Source organism: Manacus vitellinus, unplaced genomic scaffold, assembly GCF_001715985.3.
Source record: "Manacus vitellinus isolate BGI_N305 unplaced genomic scaffold, ASM171598v3 scaffold_9_pilon, whole genome shotgun sequence".
Classification (NCBI taxonomy): domain Eukaryota; kingdom Metazoa; phylum Chordata; class Aves; order Passeriformes; family Pipridae; genus Manacus; species Manacus vitellinus.
In genome coordinates this window covers 8,532,974-8,554,158 of record NW_021940917.1, presented here as the reverse complement: position 1 = coordinate 8,554,158, position 21,185 = coordinate 8,532,974, and the positions used below count along the sequence as shown (strand labels likewise).

General features: G+C 40.0%; 1 protein-coding gene across 5 annotated transcripts in view; it reads right to left on the bottom strand.

Annotated features, from left to right (window-relative positions):
- Positions 1-21,185, bottom strand: part of PALM2-AKAP2 (PALM2-AKAP2 fusion) — a 264,850-nt gene that overhangs the window by 95,800 nt on the left and 147,865 nt on the right. For all 5 annotated transcript variants that reach the window (XM_029965383.1, XM_029965378.1, XM_029965379.1 and 2 more), the window contains one exon: positions 12,057-12,139. In XM_029965383.1, coding sequence (XP_029821243.1) covers positions 12,057-12,139 — 83 coding nt within the window. The remainder of the gene's footprint in view (positions 1-12,056; positions 12,140-21,185) is intronic.

Below are 21,185 nucleotides of genomic sequence, written 5' to 3'. Positions count from 1 at the left end.
TTTTTTAATAGGTAGTGGGGCTGCCGTGGGCTTCTTCAATGTCCTCTGGAAACCAAATATGCTTGCAAGGATTCCCATTGCCATCCTTCCTGGGAAGGAGCTCTGCCTTTTATTTTTGGTTTCAAACGGACTTAATCTCCTCAGCTCGTGGGCTGGAGATGAGGAACAGCTAACCCTCTCTGCTCATCGGTTTGCAGACCTCCACTGTAATCATTTTACATCATTACTTTTCCTGGATGAAGGGTTGTAGGTTGCTCATGGGGGGGCCTTTGTCCCTAGACTGTTCTGTACCTCCTGTCATCCTCGATGCCCTGTTGAGCATGCTCCTCATCTAAAAGCTCTTAATTTGAGTTTAAGAAATATACAGTATTTAAGATATGAGCAGACCATGCATTCATCCAGTAGCACAATGATGTTTTTTCTTGACAACATTTTATGAGGAACTTATGGGCACAGGAGGTGATGTTTTTGTGGAACATCATCCTGTGAGTTTACTCATGCCATCTCAGAGCCAGCCATTTTTAATGACTTGTTTCTCCATGTGCATTATTTCACATTTACCTATACTGCATTTCTTATGCTGCCCATTCGATTTCATAGTGTCATTTCCTTATGTAATTCATCAAAATCTTTCCCCTCTTAGTTCTGATAAATGAATACCGCTGATAAACTTTGATATTTGACTCCATTCCCAGGTAAGGTATGAGAACATTGAACAGCACACCTTGCAGCACTGACCCTTGCAGAACTCCACACTATCCAGCATCTCCCTCCATTGTGAGAACTGGTGATTTATTCCTGTACTTTGAATTTTATCTTCTAAGCAATTACTGAGCTGTACCAGGGCTTTCCCTCTTGTTGTTACTGCTTAGTCTCCTTAAAAGCCTTTGTCAAGAATCCTTTAGAAACCTGGTCTGATATGGAAATTAGATCACCCTTATCCACACTTTTGTTGACCCTTTCAGAGACCTCCAAGAGGTTTGTTTAAGGCAGGACTTTACAGAAGCAGTGTTGTCTCAGATAGGTTGCATAAATCCAGGTGTCCTTTAGCTCTAACCCAATTAGCATCTCTGTGTTTGGACAGTACAGTAATGAGGTTTGCAAACCTCTAGCTCTCCACATTCTATATTGAAGTTTAGGATCAGATTTTTTATCCTCCACTCTTCAGGTGCCAGTGTTTTAAATGGGATGTTACGTGCTGCTATTGATAATTTAGCTGCTACATTCTCTGGTGAGATGATCCTCACACAGATGCTCACACAGAGGCACACTGCTACCTGAATGCTGTGGTAGTGAAAAAGTCATATAATAAAACCTAATGACATAAGGAAACTGAGGCATACATAGATAACTGCAGACCCGTAAGCTGGTACTATTAATGTAAGTAAGCAGCTTTCCTAATAATCAACCAGATGTGGCCAGGACCCTCTTTGCAAATACATGTGTCTGAAAGCGCTCGAGTATGGTACAGATAAAACTCCACCAAGGTCTTTGACACAGGAAATTGTGCCATTCTATCTATTGGCAACCATCTGTTTTCTCTCTTTGATACTTTTTTGTAAATCCTCTGAATCAAGGATGGGCTTTTTTTAAGCATATTTTTTACTTGCCAAGAGCATGGGGCACAGGAAGGAGGAAGGGAGACCAGTTCTGAACAGAGGTGTTTAAGCTGCACTATCTAGGAATGTTCCCAGGAATGTCTGCAATTCAGTTTCCTCCCCACAGACAGGACTCCTACCTTTTGTCCTTCTAGGATACGGTACAGGACACAGGGCAGGACACAGGCTAAACCCACAGTACCTCCCCATTCAGCCTGTTTGCAGAGAGCGGGCAGGAAAGGTGCAGCAAAGGAAAGGTGCACCTGTGCATGGACAGGCATCACTGCTTGTGCCCTGCCCTGCAGCTGTAAGAGTCTGTACTCCCACAGATATGCCATCCAAATGGCAATGTGGGGCTGTGGAGGAGAGAGAGAGGAAGAGGAGTATGGGGGGTAGCATCCCTTTCATATGTTTCACAGGTCTGACCATGTTTGTTTTTAGAAACTTCAGCTGCTAGAAACAAAATAAGCCAGAAGGGAAAGCAGAAGGGAAAGAAGGAAATAAGTCTTTTTCACTTGTGAAAACCTTCAGAACCATGCAAAAAGGTCCTCTCCAGGCCTCAGAATCATAATTAAAATAAGCATAGTCCAGTCTCATGCTTTCTAAAGGCCTGAAGTTTTGGAGACTGGCAAAACTGGACTGTGGAGAAAAATCTATGGTGCTCATAGTAACAAATGATGTTATACTGCCAAAGGAGGAATTTCAGAGCTGCTTTTCTTGGTTTCACGCCCCTCTTTTGTTCCAACAATTACCTTCTGTCCCTTTCCTGCTTACTGGCCTCATACAGGATTGTACTGAACTGTGTGACAGTTCAGTGACACAGATTTTCTTCCATTGGATAAAGCAATATCACAAATGAGACTGATACCCTTCCAATATTTTTTCTTTTCCATATGAGAGGGATGCATTTACTTAGTTTTTATTAGGTAGCACTAGTCTGATATACCAGAGAGGAAATCAAATGTGAATTCACTCTGTGTATTTTAGTGAGTTTGCTTATTGCTTCTAATATATATTTTCAGTGGTTTCAACAGCAGAAGAAAATCATGGATAAAAGTTTGTTTTAAAGATGCAGTTTGTTAATGCTCTGTAATTTTTTTACAGCATTGCAGAGAGCTTCAGGTAGGGGGAAAGAGGAATTATCTTTGCCAGAGTACAGCCTTCCCTTATTTTTACTGTGAAGTTAAAAAACTTTTACCTAAATAATGAATTGCAAGATTAGTTGGTATTGTCCTAAAAACTCTGAAAGAAGGAAGAGTATAAAAATAGCTGCATTAACCCAATATTTGTCAAGAAAAAATGGTTATTTTTAATACTCAAATGACAGTTCCTCACCTGTTATTCTATTTCAGGCCTGCTTTGTGTGCCTGTGAACTGAAGAGGTATTATCCCCAGTATTACATCATTTCTCCTCCAGTGACTGACCAATTTACATCTCAACACTGTGCTGAACATGTAGGAAAAATTGACAAAAACAGATCCTGAGATTAGTGTGACGTCTCAGAAAACCTCAAGGAAATGCGACTGCATATCTGAACTTCTGCTTGCAGGGGACTGCAAAACTGAGGATGTTTTTATACTTTTGAGCCTGTGGACGTGAGACTGAAGTCAATGGTAACGGCAGACGCTCAACATCTCTGAAAACTGGGCCACGTGCTTATGTGAGACCCTGTTATTATACAAAAAGGCTCTTATTTCTACTCTTTTTATCTCTGCCATATAAGCTGACCTAGTTTACAATCTGCCTCTGTACAGATGTGTGCACTTCCATGGGCAGAAAGAGGGCAGAACCATTGCCAACAAAGAGTGCCTGGAGTTAGGAAGGGGAAGAGACACAGGGTGGCTCAGGATGGGGAGATAAAGAGAAGGAAATGAAAGACAAAGATGTTTGGAGGAGAGGAGAGAGGAATAAGGAGAGAAAAAAGGGAAGCTGTATCCATATCTGCTGCTCCTGCTTTATGCAGGAGACAGGAGCTACTCAGAGTCTTTGCTTTGGGAGCTTGTCAGTATGTGGGAACCTGGTTACAGTGAGGCAGATTTTTTTATTGTTATGCAGTGAACCTTCAAATGGAGAATAATTCAAAGGGGATACCGCTTCCTATTGAAAATTCTTTCAGGTTGCTGTTTTACAGCCCAGCACACTATTCTTGTTCTCTATGAACTCCCAAAAATGCTGAGAGCAATGCAGAATAAAGGGAAAGAAAATACTGTGGTAATGATGCTGAATATGCCAGGCACTTCTACAACATTTATAAAATGAAATGCAGCCCTGAAAGGTGATGCCTGATATGGTAGACTCCACACTGAATTTACTGAATATGAAAAATGAGTTTTGCTTGGGATGCAGATTTTTAAGTGTGTTAGAAGGCTGTCAGAAATTTAGTGATTAGATTAATTTTCTTGTGATTCTGGTTATTTCTCTGACTGCAGAATAACATGCAGATGAGCTGAATGAGGGAATGCACCAGCTGGTAATAATGTGTGTGAGAAGAAAATGGTACTTCAGTGTATTCTCTGTGCATTTATAAAGCTAATAAATGCAGAGATCCATCAGTCAGTTAGCAGAAGAGCTGTAGAAAGTTTGGAGGTCACATTCATAAATGCTTTATATTCAGTGCAGGGATGAAATGTTGTGAATTACAGAGGCAGGGAGCTGGTGGTAGAGAACTGACTGGAGATCTCTGTTCTATTCCTGGTGTTACTGGTGACTCCTGATGCAAGTGAAGGCAAGTCAGTTTCCCTTATTTATCTGTATGAGTTGAAGAATTTTAGGACAGGGACTACCTGTTAGTGGGAGGACCTCAGCTGTGGTAATATGAACAGTTCATACATAATATGAACTTTAAAATTCTTTTCTGAAGTTATTCACCTGACTAACAGGCACATTTACACACGTCTATTATGTGGTAGAATACCTTGGCAAGATCTCTATCAGCAACTAGCTACATGAGTAATCTCATTGACTTAATGTGACTCCTTGAGTGAGTCATGTTTTAGTACTCGCTTCATAAACTGTTTTAGTCATCACTGGCTTACAAACTATGTGCGTAGCCCTGCCAGGACTTACCACGCAGTGTAGTGTGTTTTACTGCAAGCAATTCTGTCACAGGAGTAATACCCAGTAGTAACTGTGTAATCTACACCCACATTAAGAAGTTACTCTGTTCTGCAATTGCAAAACCAGCCGAGTTTCACTGGCATCATGTTATCTTTGATTCATACAAACTGTTAGTGCCCCTTCACAAGAAATTCAAAGAAGTATTCAGTACCTGTGATATGGTAAGGAAAAAAATCTATTTTATCACAACATGCAGGGGTACCACTGCAGAACTGACTCATGGCTCTCCCTCCTTCTGGAAAATGCAGTCATTGCAAATCTGGAGCTGTAAGTTTTCACTTAAAGTTCTTTACAGTCTTATTTCAGCTAATGTTTCTGCTTTGATTACTCCTACCTTATCTTTGTCTCTTTGTATCCCCTTCCACAATAGCCCCTGTTTCTTTCCTCTGTTGTGGGCTTTATGACTCCTTTCAGTCTGCTCCTTTTCCTAAGCGGAGGAAAAAAAAATCCCATTCAGTAGAATCCCTCTTTTATTCTACAAACCCCTCTTTCAAGTCATCAATAACATCAACATAAGGCAGTCCTGAGAGATGGCTTGCCCATGTCCAGCTTGCCTGATTGAGCCTGATCTTCCCCAGGGGCAGGAAGTGTATCTCTATATATTTTTTGAATTACTGTGTACATAGGAAGAGCCATATAAATATAGCACTACTTGTTACTACAGCATTGCATATTCAACATTTATATCAACTGCTGGGGCAAAATAATCACAGACTACAGTACTTCAACAATTATGTACAGTTGCATATTGTTCCTCCAACTGAACAGGCATAGCAAAAAAGATTTAAAGAGCAGTCATTATTTTAGAAATAGGGAACCTCTGTAACTGTTCTGTACAATATTTGAATAGCATATTCTCACAAAGAGCATTTGTTTGTGAACTAAAGGGCTTGATCCAAAGCCCACTGGAGACTCTTCCAATGCATTCAATGAGCTTTGGATTAAGTCCTTCCTGAGGAACAGATGCAGGGTTTTATTCACTACTATTGGAACAATAAAAATGACAAGACAAAGAATAAAGTTGTCTGCAGAGAATAAAGCACTGTTGTCCTGCAACAACTTAAATACATTAGGCTCTATAGTTAAATGAAAGTCCTGTAGAGTTAGTCAAATTGTTTGTGCAGCTGATTCACAAAATATACAGTCCAGAAATGTTAAGTATCCACGTATAAACACACAAACGCAGCGTATTTCACGGAGTATTCAACTTTGTAGTGTTTGCAAGGACTGAGTTATACACATAACTACAAATTCTAGTTGCTCAAGCAAACATAATGCAGAAATACTTTGTTGCCATTAATCTTCAAAATTGTGATGGAAGAAAGAACTGGAATTTTTTTAATGCCATAGCTCTTAGATGGTTCTGAAGTGTTTGCTGAGACCTCAACTAGAAACAGGCTTTCCTTTAGATAAACTTCCTTTAGTAAGTTTATCTCATTTAACATAGTGATTTCTGATCTGGCCCATGATGTTATCAAAATGCAAGCAATAATGAGTGTTAAGGTGCAGAGACATTTGCCCCTCCAGGAAAAACTGGGGCCAGAGTCACCCCAAGATAAAGAGTCAGATAAGGAGATAACTCTGGGAGACACAGGAGAGTAGACTGAAGTAAAAGTGGCAGCAAATGAGAACAATTAGCAGAAACTGAGCCGGGTGGGAACCTGGGACTTGCAGCAGAGACAAAATAAGAAGGGAATCTGAGGCTTTCAAGAGGCCTTTGTAGATCTTATGAAGAGATCTAGTTGTAGAGAAAGAGTGAAAGCTATGTTTTTGAAACACCTGCATGGATTTATGTAGAAAGTAGAAACTGGGAAAGAAGCCTGGGTTAAAACAGGTTGCAGTCCTAGCAAAAAAGACCCTCATAATGAATATGTGGAGAGGCAGATGGAATTTGAAAGAACTGAGGAACTGGCAGAGTCTGGGGCAAGAAAGTATGATGAGCAGAAAAGGATGTAATACAAAACTTTTATACCAGGAAAGACAACAGAGAATGAAAACCTGACAACTAATACTACACAAGGCTACTTCTGTAACTATTAAAAATATACCATTTAAACTTTACCTGCTCATATTGAAATGTTCAAAATGTTTTCAGCTCCCCACTAGCAGCCTCAGAAACAAGTCAGTCTTCTTAAATTCTGTGCATTCAATTACTAGGCAAAAGCAATACGTTCCTTGCTCCAGTTCCAAGAATTAACTAAATGCAGAAAGGCACATTTATCATGCCATCTTTTCCTGGAGCTTTGCTGCAGATATGCTCTGACAATAATGGAGAAATCTTTCTGCCTTTGCTTTTACTTCCCTGATGGGGAACACTATCAGCCCACAGTGACTGAAATCCCTACTACATAGAACAGCAGGACCCTCTTGCCATACTCCTAACATTTTCATCTTTATGCAGCTACAGCCTTAATGAATGGTCCTGCAAATTCTTGATACCTTCCAGTACCTTTGCTCATTGAAGTACAAATCTTCAGCAGTTAAGCTGCCTTCTCAACACATTCTACCAAGCTTTCCTTATACTCAGGGCTGGATGCTTCTTCCTTCTGGCACTATTGCAATGGTGTTAAATTCCACAGCTGGAAAGTGTCATCTGCTACAGGGTGGATAGCAACACTAGAAATGATTGAGAATACCAAGACTACCTGAAGGTTCTCAGAAAGTCTGAGACAAGTGGATAATATTTCAAAGAAGAGGATAATAATTTCAAAGAAGAAATTCTTTGTCTCATGACAGATAGTGTGTATTTTTCTTCTCAAATAACAGTACCACATTTTCCTAAAGATGTGCCTCTTTCTTGAATTAGAAACGGAACAGGCACAATGACCAAACCCATGGCCAGCATGAAGGACTGGCTGTCCCTGCAGTAAGCTGAGATCTTAGCTTCACTACATTTTCTGATCATCAGAAGTGCAATCAGGCAAAATAAAACTGTGATAAGACAATACGAGAAGCTGATAATAGGTCTGCTGATTAAATATACACAGTATTCTATATGGAAATCCAGCTCTGCACTGCAAAACTGCTGTGCTTTTTAATGTCTAACTAACATGCTGTTGGAGAAGGCAATCTTATTTTCTTTGAGTATGGAGGTAGGGGGGCATGTCTTACACAGGTGCCAAAGCTTGACAGTCTTGTTACTTTGCTTTGACAGTTTCCATACAGATTCACAGAAATAAAATTACAATGCCAGAGATCAAACGTAATGTCTCCTATCACTTTGAATGACTGACGACTCTCTAGTTTCCCTGACCAATGTTGCTTGCCTCCATCACGATACAAAGATGCACTTGAGAGGAATTAGAGGAAATAATTGGAAATGAACTCTTAGCTGTGTGCTGTGACATGCAGTACAGTGGCTCAGATGAATCCTCCTCTCTGTCACCCAGCCCAGCTCTGCTGACTTCAGCACAAGGTGAACTTCAGCCAGGACCAGGGATTGAGAGTGCATCCTGGGAAAGCACTGATGAGAGCTGGCAGGAGACAACTGGGGAAAGCATCAGCTGCAGAAAATAAACTACTTTGCTCTTTGAAGTTGCCTTGTACCTTGCCTTGGTGTTTTACTGCATACTATGTCTGAGTTTCAGCAGCACCCCTTCATGGCTGGCATAATGGCAAGATATGTCTGAAACTGCCTGAAGGGTCAGGAAGAAGGGGATATAAAGCCATGCAGGCTTACACTTCAAAAGATGACCAGGAACTTTTAGTGTCTGGCCTCACAATCTTCAGATACATATACTGTGCAGAAAGAGCATTTCCATTGTAAACTGATCCAGAATGCTCAAAATATCAAAGCCTCTGTCATTTTGAGTTATCTGTAAGGTTTTCATCCATAACATATTTATGGTAGCAGGATGAGAAGGAGGATGAGGGGAAGGGGTGTATCCTGGATCTGCTTGATTTATTTTTTGTTTGTTTGTTTGTTTGTTTTTGAGCAGATGCACAGTGAAGTAAATGAATCTTTCCAGAAATTTCTGAACTCAACGAGGTTCTTTGGTGGTATAATATTTCATAACACCAATGAAAAAACAAAGGTCTATATCTCTGATAAAACACAACAGCAAAATACTAGCATTCTTTTCACTGCAAGACAAATTCTTTCAGCCTACTGCTGATCTTTTTGTGGTCCTAAAGGTTTTGTTGAAATTAGAAGTTGTTCACCAAGATAATTTCTCAACCTCTTGTACAGCAGTATTGCAGAAAAGCCAAATGGTGTATATGTACATCTTCTTCCTTGTTACCAGTCAGCAGCATTGATGGTGGAAAAATAAAGACAACCAGCTGCAGTTTATGCTACTCCTACACACATACACTTTTTTTTTTGAGCAAAAGCTGCAAGAATGGCTCAGTAATAAAGTACATGGTGTTCTGAACCTGCACTCTAAAAAGACCTGCGGGCATAACAGGATGTGTTTTAAATGCAACAATGAAGAAGCAGCATTTTACTGTTTAGAAAAAAAGCAAGAAACATAAAAAACCTCTCCAAGATCTCTCATAAACTTTGTCTTGTCCAGCAATAGGTCCAGTTCGGCCAGTTCTGAACATGTTACATGGAGTGGCTCTTTTGTATGACCACGTTCTTCCCTTCTTGTGAGGGGGAATGTTGCAAGTGTAACATTTGTTTACTGATCCATATCCTGTCTTCACTGGTCATGAATGTCATTACCTATTAGATGTAAGAATTTTCTATGCTTTATTAAAAGCTACACAAATTACCATTGACTTGAACCGGGCAATCAAGAGCATAGCCAGGACCTAAGTGTACCTTGTTGTTTCTTTGTTTGTTAAAGTTGAGAGGAACTTTACGATGGCCTAGATCTCCCCTTGGAGTAAGTAGGATATTGAAAATAACAGAGATTGAGGAATTCTCTTTCCTGTTTCTGTGAACTGAAAATCTACTTTCTCTTGACTTTATCTAAAGAATATTGCAACTAAGTCTGCGTATTTTCAGAGTTGATCTAAAATTGATAGTTTTCTTATATGAAAATAGCATTGCCTGTTTGACATTTTAGCAATAGAAAGGAAAATAATTTTGGATTTGTCTCTCTTGACAAATGCAAGCTTAGAAGAGTTTAAATCCAGCTGCTCCATATAGCCTTTGCCTCAAACATCAGGATCATCCCTTTCACAAATTGTTATCATGTTATTAAAGAAAATTTCAGCTCTTTGTCATCTGCTATCCATGCAGGTAAGGATACTCTCATGGACTTTATTGACCTTCCTGTGCTAGCACTTTGCTGATTCTGCTCACACTGCATTAGTGGCAGCACTGAGTCAGCCTCCCTCTTACAAAATTCTGTCATTAAACTTCCTCCCTCAGCAGGGGGTCTTTATTAAAAAAAGGAGACCTCTATTTTAAAACCAAGGAGGAAACAATGCTAAGTCAGATTTTGTTCTGCGTGATGTTACACTCCCATGCATTGGAAATACTGTGTTATTAAAACAAATTGCATTCCACAGTCATTTTTTCCCCCTCTTCCTTAAGTATGACCTTAACTTAAGCCAGAGAAAGTTACAGGCTGATTAAACTCTCAGAGATTTCCCAGCAGCCTTGGAGGTCCTTCTTGCGATACAGAACTGCCACGAAGTGATACTACATTGAGCAGGCACTGATAGAAACCAGGGCAAAACATCTGGGAATGCCTGTGCAAGTTCATGCTCCAGCTGCAATCAGAATGATTTAAATATCTGATTTAACCATAACATGAATGTTCCATTTTGACTTCTTTGCATTATCAATTTGAAGCTTACTTTTATTGCTTGTATTGTAAATTGTTTCCCTAAGGAAAGGTAGATTCTTATTGACTGGTATCCCCAGGGCCATATTAATTTGCTGCTTTATATAGATTTAACTTTCAATTTGGTCATTCTTTTTGATAGCCAAGAGTGTGAAATTTTGTGCTATGTTGTCCATTCTAAACTGTTAACCACATGTAGTCAGATTCATATTTGTTATTAGCAGATCTGTTTTGTTTTGGTATTTTTTAAATCTCATCTTATTTCAGCCCCTTTGGGATTTTATCAGCACTTAAATAAAACCTGGATTTTGAGAAAATTAATTTTTTTCTTAACAACTAAAAGAAAAAAAGTTAATAGTATAAGAAAAATCAAAATATGGGTTTGTTTACATTTTCGTCATAAATAAAAAGAATTTTGCAGATGCTGGTTTTAGCTGATTATTCACCATGGCCTTTAAGATCTTAAAGCTAGCTGGTGTGAGGTTCTCACACCAGTTTTTGCTCATAGACCAGAAGAAGAAATACACTTGCTGCATTTTTATCTTTAAATGTTTCTCTAAACAAAGGGTTAGTTATTGGGCTAAAATTAGCTAACTGTAATTAAAAACAAAACAAAACAACAAAAAACAACTCTACTTTTATAGCAGATGTATGAAATATGCTTCATCAGTCTGATTGAACCTGTTTAACAGCCTTGTTTGCTATTTTAATTTAATTTAAAGTGTGAAAGATTAAAATAAATTTAGGCAGTAATATGGGCTACTTATATTCAAGTTTGCATCTTTATTTTAAAATGTCCAATCTATGATAAAAAGTTTTTGGAGAGGCCTCTAGTTTTCAGCATGGTCGTTTTTGTCTTCAGACAAAAGCTGCTTAATGTTCAGCAATATCAGCCACCCTGAAGATGAATGTCTTGGCCCTGCAGGAATTCACTTGCCTATTCTCTGCCTTTCCATTCTCAGTATCTTGCTGACAAATTCTTTTGCTGCTGTTAAAAACACATGGCTGCACGTGATCACAGTGGGAATGACACAGAAACAGGAGTATTTCCATCATGGCTTTGCCAGCAAAACAGTGTTTTTCCACGTGCCACCCAACCACACCAGGTTACCAGGTGAGGGCTACGCTTCTCAAATACTTGCCCTCCTCATGCAGACCAGCCGCTTGAACAGAGCTGTCCAGCAGATGAAAGGAGGTGGGGTAGCAGTAATTGCAGAGGGGCCTGAGGAGAACATGCAAGGGAAGACGGAGTGGGGGATTGACTGACAGTGAGGGAGGACAGATCATTGGTTTGACTCCATCTTCTGTAAACTGCCAGGATTATTTAACAAAACCTTGCAAGAGATTCACCTTTACTCAAAATCCTCCTAATCTGAACCATTGCACTGGACTTCCAAATAATTAGAAAGAGGTCCTGTGGTAGCCAAGTGAGTTCAGTTTACACTAATGGGGTCTACTGTGCAAACTGCTCCCACCATGACAACCTCCTTGCAGCTGAAGATATGGCACACTCTCCTGAGCAGAGGCTGCCGCCGAGCATTACATTTGAGCACAGTGCAGATCCCTTTGCCTCCCAGAAGGACGCAGTGAGAGGAGACTTACCCCTGCACCCTCTTTGGCTTCAGAACTTTCACAGGAGCATGATGCCAGTGGGTCCCCCAGATGCATAGCCAATCCTCCTGCACCTACAAAACCAAAGACATTTATTGCCCATGGGAGAATATGCATGGCTGAGAGGTTGCTTTGCTTTGGATCCATTTCTACCCGCCATGATCTGTCACCAGCCTGGTATCTTGTTAGTGTTGTTAAAGAAAGCGGAAAGGGTACAGAAATGATGACTGAGAAATATCTTTGCCACCTGGAGACAGCTCTGCAGAGAGGCAGCCACCTCTGGGAGAAAACGCAATGGGTGCTCAGTGTGTTGACAGTGTGACATGTTCCATTTCAAACTGCCCAGTGGCCATCCCTGTCCCTAGGGTGGTACTCAGTGCCACCCTGGTCCCTGGTGGGGGGTGGGATGGCCCTTTCTGCCAGGTCCAGCCTTGTCATCCCCAGAGAGCTCCAGACACCGGTTGCTCTGTCCTCACCAGTGTTGCTGTGCTGAAGGTGCTCACACCATCCCCTGGATGAGCTTGTCCTATCTTGGGGAGTAGCCAGAGGACCTTTCATCACTTCTGTGTATCCAAAGGGCAGAGTAACTAAGAGCACCTAGGACCCTAACTAATTGCATCTCATTAATGAATGCTGTTTGTCATCCAGGCAGTGGATGACACTGCTTATCAGGTGATATCAGGTCACAAGCACAGCTTGCAGGGCAGCCTGTCAGTCCTGTCTGGAAGAACCTCTGTACTTTTATTTCTACATCAAGTTTAAGCCTTGAATAAGATAAGAACATATTACTGGTTTCACCTTCAGGGACAATCTTGCTTAAGCATAGCTAGCTACAGACAGCTGCTTGATTGCTTTTGGGATTTCCACAGCAATGGCAATAATTGCAATACATAATGGTGGATTAGAGTCAGATTAAATCAGTGAATACTTTCTAAACTGCAAAATTAAATTATAAGGGTTACATGACCTCCTCTATAGAGAAACAGGATGTATAAGGACTTGTGTATCATCTCCAGTAGCTCTGTTGAATGTACACATTCACACTGAGAATACATTGAATAATTTTCCCTGTGCTACCACGACATTGTGCACACCTACTAAATTTGAAATAGGTCTCATAATAATACAGCCTGAAATGGCTCTCCAGCCCTTGGTCAATACAAGGATAGTTATTCATGCCCTCTGCTGCTACTTCACTCTATAATCTTGAGTGTGTCTCTTCAACCCACTACTGTTTATGTATGTGCCACAGTTGTGTTATGATTACTTATGCAAAAGGATCTGTAAATCAGGGATGCCCTTTGCTTATTTGTTGCTCCAGCAGAAAGTGGCACATGCTAACAGTGCTAGCTTGAGCTGTAGTCTACCTATGGATATCAGAGACACTACAGACCTGTATCTTGCTCTCTAACAATTTTGGCTGGTGGCAGCCTCAGATAGACATCTTTTACTGTGGAAGAAGAATATTAAAAAGTGCCAGTGAAACTTATATGCCAAAATCCTTTACATGCTTTTAACTTTTTCTTGCACAGGTTCTTTGGAGCTGATCCCTCCTCTTCCCACATGTCAAGCTATAGTGTCCATGTAGTCCACAGAGCCAATAGGTAGCCCTCACCAAGGTTTGAGAACTGCATTAAAATCAGTGTGAGTAGTAATGAAATTAGGACTTTTTTCCTTGTGGTCTCCATACCCTGGAGAAGTCCACAAAATCAGAACTCTAATCCTATAACTTTAACAGAGAACTGATCCCTTCTTTATGTTCATCTCTGCTGGGGTTCCCACAGAGCATTGCTGCTTGTCCTGATTTCTTTTTTCTGGTGTTTTTTTCTTTCCAGCTCTCTTTGATAGCTTTATTCATGCTAATCTCAGGCCAAAAGGATCCCCCTTGTTATATATCTATAGGACATTTTAACATAGTGGGCCTCCAACTGTCTACTTATACCTATATGCTCTCCTGCTATCCAAATATAGATATAAAATAGACCTGTGTGCCATTTTTTTGCCATTTCACTAGAACTTCTCTTCATACCCAGGCTACACTGCATCTTTTTCTGCAGTGTATTTGGAATTGTGAAGCCTTCAGCATGTAGTCCTTGAACGGACACCTCATTACCTGGTAGCTGTAGGAGTGGATCAGAGGATGTGACCAGTTGTCACTGAAGTCTCTAAATCTATATTATAAATATTTCCAGGACTTAATGCCCACTAGGTTTAGTCTGATTCTTTAGAGTGAATGTTCCCACAGAGTCAGAAGGAGTAATACTTGATTAAAATATTTGTGTTTACACTAGATTTGAAAAGTATTGAATGTGACCTTGCAGCAGAGTTTATGGTTTGGTTTCCTCCCAAAGCACTCATGTGCAAGTCAGCAGTCTCATCATGTAGTGGGAATCACTCCACATCTGAACCAACTGCAAGTGTGGTTGAGGAGAGAGGGATCAGTTCACTAAAAACCATACTACTGTTCTCTGATGAAGTGCTGATATATGTGCAGCCTATGCCCATCAAGAAACAGCAGTCTGGTGACTAGGATGCTAAATGGAGGTGTGGCTTGCCTAATTTCACACTTGTGCCACAACTAGCATTCTGCATAACCCTTGGAAGGCATTGGCATTGTCTTAAGTTGTCCACTTGTAAGCGATACTCCCCATTGATGTGGCAACACATGAAAGATTAAGAAGAAATCATTACAGTGGTAATAAGTGGACTTAAATAGAAAAAAAAGGTCATGGAAGTCTGAGGCCTAGAAACTAACACACAAAAGAAAATGATATATTAACCACAAATCTCACAAAATAAATAAATACCATAAGCCTGAATAGACTTCATCTCCATAATGCATTTGTTGAAAGGCTGTATCTCCTACAGCGTGGACCTTGGACTTGATTTACATGAAGGACATGGCAATTTTATAATCACCCTTAGATTAAAAAAAATAAATATTTGAGCATGTTTATATCCATGGACATGTTTTAAAGGCCCAAATAATACCAGTTCCTGCTGCCATTAGCACAGCTAAAGTTTTACATCTAATTGTCTGTACAGCAGTGATGAAGTAACTCAACCGGAACAGCTGCAGGGCAGCTCCATCAGCACTATTGGGGCCCACTGGCTTTTCATCCATCTCTGTGCATGCTAGCTTCACTTCTGTGTATCACTGTGCTGACTTGTTTGTTTCCTTTTATTTGCTGTTGATTTCAACTGTGAATAGGGTTTGATGGATGACAGGAGTTTTGCAATAAAGAGGACCAAATAATACAACAGGAATGAAGCTGAGCTAATAGCCTCTTTCCTTAAGAGATGTATTCACACAGACTTGGGAGAGAAATCAAGCTGCAGACAATTAGAAGGAATCTGGGCTCTCACCAGCATCAGCCAGGTGAGAGAGGAACAGGTGTTATCAAGATAGGAAGGATGAAATTTGAGTAAGAGTCAGCTGTCCAGTTACTGGTGATGTATTTGGCAGTCAGTGTGTAGAATATGGCTGAAAAATAGAGGTACTGATGAGGTATCTGGAAAACTGCTGTGCACACCCACTCGTTGCTCTTATCAAACAAGGGAGACTTCAGCAATTTGTTCCTGAATCACAGATCTTCATGATCAGCACTGTAACCATGGGGAAGCACCTCTGGTTTGGTTAGCAGTGGGGGCAGTACACTCATCTCAAGGGTCCTTGTTCCATCAATCTCTGCCAAATCCTTTGGGTTTCTGCTCTACTTTCATAGAAGCTACACAGAGAAAGTAAACTTTAAAGTGCAATTCAGCTACTGAAGTATGTCAACTTTCTGCAGTACCCAAAACCCTCTTAGAAAATCCTCCATAAATGCAAAACTTAGCCAGAAACTACAGACATAGGGTCTTAGTTTTGATATTTGTTTTAGCAACAGAGTGCTCTGTGTTTTCAGCATACAGACTCCATTGCTGTGTTGTTAAGCTGGTGGGAAACAACTCCAAGGCTTTTCCACACAGCCATTAACACTGTATCCATCTGAAACCTGGCAGCCTACACCCTCTTGCCAAAGAAACTGGTGCATTAAAGGGCCAAGTCGTAGCATAAGAGGAATTGAATCAGGGAGTAACTGTAGTACAAAGATTTGTTTCCTTAGAGGAAAAGGCAGATAAAGCACTTAAGGGTATTCACCAGGAAAATTAAATCAATCCTTCTTCATTTCTCACAAGATAGTAATTTTTATCTGGCCTGTTTGCTTTCATGCAGATGGAACAGTTTAAGACTTATTATTCTCTTTCACTGAGACAGGTTTCTTGTGGGAGCAATTCTAGTCCTTTTCACTGCCAAAAGGACACATTACTGCTACCAGTTTGGCCCTCTCTCCCTGTTGCAGCGTGCTTGCATCCCGGGTCTACTGGCTAGTCTGCTGCTCACCAGAGTGACTCCTGCCCTGTTCAGACGGGAAGGAAACAGGTCAGCTCCAACCACATAAATCCTGGATCATCACTAAACTGGCCCACTTGGTCTTGAATAGGCCAAGGCAGCAATTATTAGAGCAACTATTTTCACTTGCCTTGAATTACAGGAATCCTTGCTGTTTCTCAGTCTGCTTTCTTTCACCTACATAAGACTTGTCATTAAAAATGAAAGGCAAACTACGTCCTCCTGTTGATATCTTGGCAGTGCCCAACTGAGCCAGCAGACAGATGCCATATTACACTACAAAGTAGAGTTTGTCACCAATTATTCTTGTCATTTAGACAAATAAAATCCTCAAAGAAGGAGAGGGAGAGAAAAAAAAGAGATACAGTCTACGAAAAAAAGACCTTTCAGCAAGAGTGCTAACGTTTATTTATTGAACCACTAAATGGATTGGTGGTTTCATGGTGTTCAGATTGGGAGAGGTCACATATCAGCAGGAAGAAAAAGGCATAACTTAAGAGGTGAAGAAAACCGCTCATATCTGGGTTTTGCACTTACTTTTCTTTAATTAATACTACGCTTAGGCATTGTATCCTTGCTGGATTTTTAAATGATAGCAAGGAAACTTTCTTACCCTTTAAAAAATGTTTTGAAGGCTCGCCTCTAAGAGTTAAGAAAATATTTTAGTCTCAGTTGCCATAGAATTTTCAGTCTGTTGCAGAGAGTGCTGTAGGTGCCCCTTCTCTTGTGATGTGAGTATCTCTCTGATAGCAATTGTCTTAAGTACACTAGCTCATATAATGTGTTTTTCTGCATCTGATAATCATGTTATTCACAGGTGTGGATGCACAGGTTAAAGAACTAATGGTACAAATCTCTTTTGCTAGTTGGCTTTTCTTTTCAAAATGATTGGTTTTTTTCATCTTTCACACTGTGATGTATTTTGTGCTTAAATACATATAAGACAAAATAGAAATAAGACAAAAATCTCCCTAATAGGGCTAGTAGGAGGAAAGTCACACCTACTTATGCCCCAATTAAACTTCCATTGGTGGTTGCAGATCTCCAACACTGAGATGGATTATCTCTCTTCAACTCTGTCAGGCCTTCAGGAGTGATTTGAATTAGACCAGTCTAGTAATATTCTTGACATGGCTTTTGAATGTTTCAGTTGTGTGGGAAGAGATAGCAGCTTGAGAGGCCAGTTATATCTTCATTTACTAGAATGTCATGCCATACCAGTCTCAAACTTCGTTCTTTATTTGTTTTAACAACGAATTTCTACCTACCAACGTAATTTCTGGTGACCAGCAGTGATTAACTAATGTTGATTCTGACTGTGTGTGTATTTACTCTCAGATTTAACTCTGCGGTCAAAATCCTTTTAATAGTTAATTGTAGTACCATAAAATAGCTGCAAGCGTGCAATGAAGTTCACGATTTCTGCTATGAAGCAATCAAAATGCCCTCAGAACCATAATCTACATATATTTTGGAATGAAACCTTAAGTATAGGCCAGCTCTAAAGTTAAAGCTATTCTAAGAGAATGAGATTGCAATGTTACTTAGAAAATAGCTTCCAGTCCCAGCAATCTTTTTGACAGTGAACAGCTTGTGATGGAAGAAAGAGAGAACCACTAGTTTTTGATAGAAAAAATGTCTGCAGGAAATAAGCTAAAACTCTGACATGAATTGTGAGGTTCATGCCTCCCTCAGGGGAAAACCTGTGAATTTTGTTTCTTTCATTTGTAATAATTTGCCTTGGAGTACATTCTCTTATTGGAATTACTAGATAAGAAGGGTGTTCTTATATCATTAAAAGATAGCCTCCTAACTTTGTCTAGAGTTTGTTCCTGCATGTCACAGCAGTACAGCCAAATGACGAATTCATTGTCTTGCACAAGGGTTTAAAAATAGCAGACAACTCCTTGAATGATATGAGTAGGGAAGCACAAGTGATTAATCCAAATTCTCTTTTAATCATGACGTCTTAAGCCTAACTACAAGAAAGAAAGCAGAAGGTAGCAGAAGGATTATCTGCTACTGATAACCATTCTCTATGAGAAGAAAGAAAAGCCATCACTTACAGAAACAGCACTGAAAGTCCATGTCTGTAATGCAGTGAAGGAGACAAACAGCTTGTGGTGTTCATCTCACTGCACCTGCATAAAGGATTTCTTGAGCCCAAGAAATGCATGTGTGTAAATACCAGGAAGATGAGCTTCTAACCCTCTCAGCAGAGTCAACAGAAAGGACTGCAACAGCTATGTCCAATTGCCTTAATTGTTAAGTCAGACAGTTTATCTCCTCTCTTCATCATATTGATCTTGTCCACACTGATGCAGACAAGGCATATCTTTATGACCCCTTCTGTTACCTGAATTAGACATGCAATTGCATGTACCAACAGTTGGGAATGCTACCTATGTACACAGAAGATGCTGTGGAAGCATCTCCAAAAGTCAAAAGTGGCATGTGTGCAGTTAAACCTACTTTCCTCTTAATTTGTCATTTCCTCTGACATTTAGCAGCAGACAGGACATTTCCTACTAGTGGATACCACTACTGAAGTAAATGGCTGTGCCTTTGCAATGCACCTCATGGAACTAGGAGGAAATCAATCTCCATTTTTCAGCTGTGTCTTTAGATGATTTTCCAGTTATGTTTATCTGCTTTTTCCTGCAGTGAGAAACCAGTCTGACTCAAGATGGTGAAGCCTTATATGTGTCAGATGGCGTTACTGCAAAGGGGGTGGGACAATCATACTCTGCTGATATTTAGCTGCAGGTAACAGAGTGCATATGAGAGGAACTACTGCTATCAATTTTCCTCTCATACCTCACAGTCACCTTCTTAAGAGGTGACATTTTGGATCTGGTTTGCGTCTGGAGATCTGACAAAAATATCAGGCTCACTGAAGGTGCACTACAAATGACAGAACTGTATTCCTACCTGTGGATTTAGGAATAAACAGGTATAGCTTATTCTGAACAGCCACTTCCTGTGCTGCTAAAAGAAGCTATATTACAAGATTTTCACAGGTGATCCAGGAGTTAAACAAATAAAAGGGGTTTTATAGCATAAGACCCTGAAGAAGTAATTCAGTCCTTGACAAGGCAACAGCAAGATTCCTGAGTACACTGAGAGTGGGCTTGTGTGCCCAATTAGATTGTCATGATTAAGGGCCAGACAGCAATGAGGCAGACATAACCCAGACTGACTGTGATCTGGTCTAAGGTTTGATCCCCAGTTTTGCATACTTTTGCATTACATTTTGCATACATTTGTGCTGTCAGTTGCTTTGAAGAAATATTCAATTTTTCTGCCAGAAAAATCTGTATTAATACTTTATTGCAAAGTCAGAACTGTCAGTTTTGCTTAGTAGAAAATGGTATTAATTAATGCCTTGTCCCTATCTTCTGTTGTGGTAAAGAGTAGTGTGCCAGGTATGAAAGAATCCATCTCAATCCTGCAGTTGTACTAGACACATGCTAGTGCAAATCCTGTAAATTCTGCAATGGCAGAGTCAAATCTTGCTAGACATGGCACATGAGAGTTGAAAGATGCAGGGAAACTGGTGTTTTTATGGCATGAGCCATGACAATGCTGGAAAGCTACATAATCCAGGGGAGCGTACCCTTTCAGGGTACATCCTGAGTTCACCTGAAGTTGAGGGTAGATCTACTATCTGCAAGAAGAGATCCAGATCACTGAACAGGGTTAGTAAGTGTGTAGACAAATTAAAATCACTGCTTGATGTAAGGTTAATATAATCTGACTTTTGACAAAAGGACACCACAGATAAGATCCAGACATTTAAGGATGAAGACACCTGTCTTCACCTAAACTTAGCTGTGCTGCATGGTAATAATTTTCAGTCATTTCAAAGGAAGTACTTATAGAGTAAGTTACTGCTCAATTAGAGAAGATGCATCAGCCTCTGGCCTTTGTGGATAATCTTAGAAAATTATATATAATTAGGAAAAATTATAATGTTTGCTTTCAAAGTACTATTTGTTTTCCCAAAAAAGCAAACTGTCAGGCAAACATAATACCCAGATATGATATATCCTCCTCAGCTTTTCACATATCACCTCCCCCTTTAAAATAGGTAGTGAAATGTTTCATTTTCTAGCCACAATGTTCAAAAGAGGCATGACTCGCTGGTCAAAACTCCAGTGATGTTTCTTATTAAAGCCATGTGCTTTAGAGAGTTCAATAAAGGATTGCTTGGCTTCCTAATAGAGGAAGAGATCAAGTGCTTTGAAAGGAAAAGCCAAATAAAAAAGAAAATAAATTATGATTTTGGTTTCATGATGTTAGGCTATGTAGTTCACATAAAAGATTTAATATTTAAGGACAGATCACAAGTTAATGTGCAATGTCAAATGATGTCCTATCCATCACCTTCCAGACAATACTTAGGGCATTATGAGAAGTATTTAAACAAGCAACATTTCATGAGTACTTTTTGAGTCGTGTTGCACAGAGATGGGCTAACAGGATAAAGACTGTCCCATGCTTTGAGAACTCATGTAAAGACAGCATCCAGAAACGTAAAGCCTACATTCTGCCTGGGAGTCCCTCCAAACCTCCACATTAGTAAACATGATGGGAAATTAAAGAGGTGCTTTCTCTCTGCACTTCCTAAAAGAGCACAGGCCAGCCATGCATTCCTCTCTCAGCTCTTCAAAGTCACAACATGTGCTCCTTAAAACATGCCCTGCTGATGCAATGCAAAAACTCTG